Raw genomic sequence first — 5,814 nt, forward strand, 5'->3', positions numbered from 1 at the left:
AACTACTGGGTGGTGAATGGAGATGGTGAAAAAGAGGAAAACAGGACAGAGTTTCTCAGTGTGAGCTAGAGACACTTTCTGATGATAAAGTTCTGCTCAAGAGAGTACTAACTTTCTATCAAAATTTACCCATCTGAGCCTCAATTAGTCTCCCTGCCCTATGATGATGTCTGCCTACCACGGAGACTTCACTCAATGTACTGGGCCTGTAGTAGCAGAAGACAGGGCTCACTTGATTAGACAAAAGAGAGAAAAACATTGTTCAAAGCTCTGATAGTAAACATATCAAATCTTTCCAAGGGCAATATTCTAAAACCACAAGAAAATGGCTTATTCTTAGAAGATCTCTTTTGCATTTAGTTAAAGTGAGACAATTTGGAACTGTGAAGACATTGTTTACAAGTCAGAAAAATGTGATTATCTATCAATACAACTGGAATACACGCAAAATAATTCTCATTTAGCTATTGCTCTTAACCCAGAATAATATGGTCCCTAGTCTTCAGTCTTAATATCTCACTGAAAAAAATATTGCGTAAACATGGTGGAATCAATATACCAACAGCGATAAACAATAAAATGGAAAATCAGTCAGCTGCACCTTGGCAATTTTTAATCTTCATCAACTATGATATTACACACGAATTGAGTGATTGCTTGAATGGCAAACATTTATTTTTTGCCCTCAACAGTCACCAGTTGTATCAACATAATTACTAATTACTGCCCCTCTTTGCTTCTCAAGTGTCTTGGTTTGACAATAAATTATACAATAACGCTACCTTTGTTTTAATTACCAATGGAAACACTTTGTTTTCATAAAACCAAAACACTCAGGTAAATGGGTTTATAAGTGTATATTATTTTTATGGTGATATTGAGGTAAGTCATATGGAGATACATAATGGAGTGCTTTAAAAAGGCCATGGAGGTTGAAAGCCAGACAGTAACAGATCGAGAAATGAATGCAAAATGTAAAAATAGAAGCAAAGAATGTGGACTTGAAAGAAATGAGAAAGGAGGAAATACAGAGTCATGGTGAGGATATTCAGCAACTTTTGTCTTGACTTTTTCTCCATAACACGTTGTATAAATGTGTTTCAATCTGAATGGCTAAATGAAAGCAAGAAAGTATAGATTTTATGCTCTTCAGAAGTTCATTCATTATAAGCAACATTACCTCACAATGTGATAAAAGAGTACAACAAAATAATCAGATTATACTACACAGTATTATCCAAAGAGTCAATATAACATATAGACGATGAAGCTTAGCAGAGACTTGTAAACTTACACATTTGGATGTTATAGAGTCAAAACATGTTTGCACCTTATAGTGAATAATCAATAATTAAAAACAAGATAAATATAAAATTTCACAGGCAATTTGAAATGCCTTACTTAAAGCCTTGTCTGAAACTTTATTTTGGAGTTTTAATAGTCACCAAACTTTAAAGCGAAGGAATGAAACTATAGTGAATATTTTTAAAATTTAACTTATGGGTTGAAGGAAAACATTTGGCAGTATAACAACTAGCTGTAATAGGTAAAGTGAGAAATAAACATAATATAATTTTAAAATGCATAACCCAGGGTAGGAATTAAAATGCTTAATTCATTATAAATTAATTACAGGAGATTAATAAAGGGAAAGTTACACTATAATTCAATAACAAACATCTATAAAATAATTTAATTTGGTCATTATGTATAAATTTATTGGGGAGCTCAGCTCACTCTAAAATAGGATCTGTGTTCCTCAGATAGACAAGTGATACTCATAGACGTTAGACGAGTTGAATATCCAAAAAAAGTGTTCATCGGGGCTGGCCCCGTGGCCGAGTGGTTAAGTTCGAGCGCTCCGCTGCAGGCGGCCCAGTGTTTCGTTGGTTCGAATACTGGGAGCGGACATGGCACTGCTCATCAAACCACGCTGAGGCAGCGTCCCACATGCCACAACTAGCAGGACCCACAACGAAGAAGATACAACTATGTACCGGGGGGCTTTGGGGAGAAAAAGGAAAAAATAAAATCTTTAAAAAAAAAAAAGTGTTCATCAAGCGATTTTGTCATTGAATTCTGCAGTTCAAATCTCTTTGACATTTAATGTAGATTTGGCAAAATCCAGAAATCAATAAGAAATGAGGAACTACACAGCACTAACAGCATTCATCCTTCAAGGACTGACGGAAGATCCTCAGCTGCAGGTTTTTCTTTTTCTTTTTCTATTTATCACCTACATTTTCAGCGTAACTGGAAATCTGACCATCATTACTCTAACCTTGGCAGATCCCCACCTTAAAACTCCCATGTATTATTTCCTCCAAAATTTCTCGATCTTAGAAGTCTCATTTACAACCTTCTGTATTCCAAGATTCCTATACAGTATGTCAACTGGGGACAAAACGATTACTTATAGTGCATGTTTCATTCAACTGTTTTTTATAGATCTCTTTGGGGTAACTGAATTTTTTCTTTTGGCTACTATGTCATATGATCGCTATGTGGCCATCTGCAAACCCTTGCATTATATGACAATCATGAACAACAAAGTGTGCAAAACAATGATTATCTGCTGTTGGATGGTAGCACTTATGATCATCTTACCTCCACTTAGCTTGGATTTTCATCTGGAATTCTGTGATTCGAATGTCATTGATCATTTTGCCTGTGATGCATCTCCTATCCTGAAGATCTCATGCTCAGACACACGGTTACTTGAGCGGGTAGTTATAGCCTGTGCTGTGCTGACCTTCATCAGCACTCTTGTATGTGTGATTCTCTCCTACTTATATATCATCAGGACAATTCTAAAATTCCCTTCTGTTCAACAAAGGAAAAAAGCTTTTTCTACCTGTTCTTCCCACATGATTGTAGTTTCCATCACCTATGGCAGCTGCATCTTCATCTACATCAAACCATCCGCAAAAGAAGAGGTAAACATTAACAAAGGGGTGTCATTGCTTATTTCTTCTGTATCACCAATGCTGAATCCTTTTATATATACTCTGCGAAATAAGCAAGTTAAACAAGCTTTTAATGACTCACTCAAAAAAAGTTGCGTGCCTCTTGAAACGGTAATATGTACTTAACTTCATAAACCAACTCAAAAGATGCACATCTACTTTATATTTTACATAAAGCTAACAACCGATATTGCAATTTTTGACCTCATAGCCATTTAATCATAGTTTTTCATTAAATCCATTTACTAAAGAACGAATTATTGAGCATTGCATTGTGATAGACAAAATACATCACTTTTAATCCTTTAACCAGAAACTACCATGAGTAAGTCACTCCTTTTCCTTGTTTTCAGATGATTTTCCCAAATAGTTTTATAGTATTGATGTTGAGAAGCCATTCTTAAGCAAGACAAAACTTCCTTCCTCCATTAAAAGATTGACAGTTTTAACTAACAAAGTTTAAAATATCTATAGCAAAATAAGAAAATTTAGAGACAATTATTAAAAAAGAAATATAAGTAAAAGAATAGTTTTATGGCACAATTAACACGAAAGACCTAATACCATAAACATATAGGAAGCTCCTTTGAATTAATAAAATTATAATTTAAGTATGAGGATAATAATTAGATATTTAATTCATTTAAAAATAAATGAAATTACCTACAACAATAGGTAAGGATGCACCACTACATTATAGTCACAGATTTGCAAATTAAAAGCATGCATATCTCACCATTTCATGTGCACAAACTAAAATTTTTTACTATCTTCAGTGTTTCCTAGTATGCAGTAAAACAGGCACCTTAATGCACACTTTGTTTGAAAACACTGTAATTATTTATCAAAAGTATATATATTGTTTCACCTAGAAAATCTATGTCTAGGAATTTATACCAAAATTGCCAGTAAGCCTAAAAATATATTTATAACCCTGTTCATTGCAGTCTTTTGGTAATAATAAAAGACTGGAAACAATCAAATGGGCATTACTTGGCAATATGTAAGTCAATTAGGGAATTATGGCATAAGATGTAGTATTTAGCAAATGATATAGACCTTGATATTATAATGGAAATATTTTCAAATATGCATATTTTAAAATCAATTTTCCTGATACTGTATGTCATTATGCCACTTATGAAAAAGAAAATTTTATTTTCATCATAAGTATATGAAGGAGGATGATACATATTTTAGCCACCCCCTTCCCACACCTGAGCTCCAAGTATAATAGTCATGGCACACAGTGGAAACTAAGTACATATTTAGTTAGCGAATTAATGAATGATGAATAGATAATTGCCTATACGAAAAGTTGGGTAGGTGAATGGATTATTACCATTTAAGCAGATATGAAATGTAAAGATAAACACCACATGATGTATACCAGTCATCTTGGGAGAAGCATGAGCAATGTAAAAGTCAACAGGAACAGTCACCTTTTCCCTAAGCCCATGTTTGTTTGTTTCTATAGGGGATATTTGATGAACATCTCGTTTTGTCGTCCAGCCTTCATTCACCTTTGGGAATGGAGGTAAAACACCCAGTAAACCACTTTGTTGAACTGATGGTTTTCACGAAAATTGTCTCCATCCCAAATTTCATTGGTGAGCTCCGTATCCCAAACTAAGTTATTATTGCACCCATGGTGATTAATTCAGGACTGTGATCTAAATTAAGTCAAACAGACTTAATCAAGACATTTTCTGGAAGTCTGATACACCGAATGTACATTCTGCCTCTGATATGGTGTGAAAAAATAATATCTGAAACTGCTATATTTATAGTTGCTACCAGAAAACGAACTACCCTGGTTATCAAACCAGCACACAGATAAGTAAGTCACAGAGCGATGGAGACATGCCCTCATTCCATCATGGACCTCTCCATCAAACCATGAGAGAGGTTAATTCCACTAGTTATGGAAACTAAGCCAACAATTTCTGTGGTATGTGTGTATATTTATTCGTTTATTATACCAATTTAGATTGCTGTTAATTTCAAGCAAACGATTCTTATTCACAAACGTTTGCTACCAAGAATGGAAGAAAGAAGCAACCGATCTGAAATTTGTAAGTGTCCAAAACAAGGTAAGAAAGGAGAAATTTAGAAATTCGTGTTATACAGTAGTGAATGAATTAGTTAACTGCAACCAGGTTTATGGTGAGAATTCAGGACTTGTTTCTAGCACAACCTGACCAAATTGACAATTCACAGAATTATGAACAAACAAATGGTTTTTAGTTTAAAGCCTAAGTTTTAGGGTGATTTGTTATGTAGCAAAAGCTAAGTAATCCAGAGACTGACACTAAATAATGTAAGCAGAGAAGAGATTTACCAGAAAATATGAATATTCTGACAACTTTGATGAGTCAGGCCTGGAATGTGATTACTAGCAGAGAGAGGCTAAGCAGTGGGAAGTCTATCCAGAAGACTACAGATACTGGCCAATGTCCTCTTGTGCTAAAAACAACTTTCATTTTATGCCACTGCCATTGAAACCAGGCACTGCTATTACATGTTGCCAGTACTGATAGGCATATCTAATCTCACCATCTCTTCATTTTTGAATCACCCATTTAAGACGCAAGGTACCAGTTTTAAGAATTCAATGCGCTGATTTAAGATCATGTATCCATGACCTGAATTTTTGATGGACTGTAAAGATGGTGTATCCCCTCCTTTGGTTTCTGCACAGGGGACATGACCTTGGAACTTATCAAAACTCACATAATAGAGTATTAAAAGTGAATAAAATAGACAGGAAAAATTATTTAAACACAACTCATGGCAGAGAATCCATTTTATGTTCTAAAATCTTTATAAATCACATAAATAGACCTCC

General features: G+C 34.5%; 1 protein-coding gene and 1 pseudogene across 1 annotated transcript; both read left to right on the forward strand.

The window, feature by feature from the left end:
• On the forward strand, positions 2,142–3,092 carry OR6C268 (olfactory receptor family 6 subfamily C member 268). Its single transcript, NM_001391815.1, has one exon. The coding sequence runs from the start codon at positions 2,142–2,144 to the stop codon at positions 3,090–3,092; it is 951 nt and encodes a 316-aa protein (NP_001378744.1).
• On the forward strand, positions 2,142–3,092 carry OR6C268BP (olfactory receptor family 6 subfamily C member 268B, pseudogene; annotated as a pseudogene).

Source organism: Equus caballus, chromosome 6, assembly GCF_041296265.1.
Source record: "Equus caballus isolate H_3958 breed thoroughbred chromosome 6, TB-T2T, whole genome shotgun sequence".
In the NCBI taxonomy this organism is placed as follows: Eukaryota; Metazoa; Chordata; class Mammalia; order Perissodactyla; family Equidae; genus Equus; species Equus caballus.

What these genes read in the sequence shown, in the direction of transcription:
- OR6C268 (NM_001391815.1), top strand. Translation starts at nt 2,142, where the DNA reads ATGAGGAACTACACAGCACTAACAGCATTCATCCTTCAAGGACTGACG.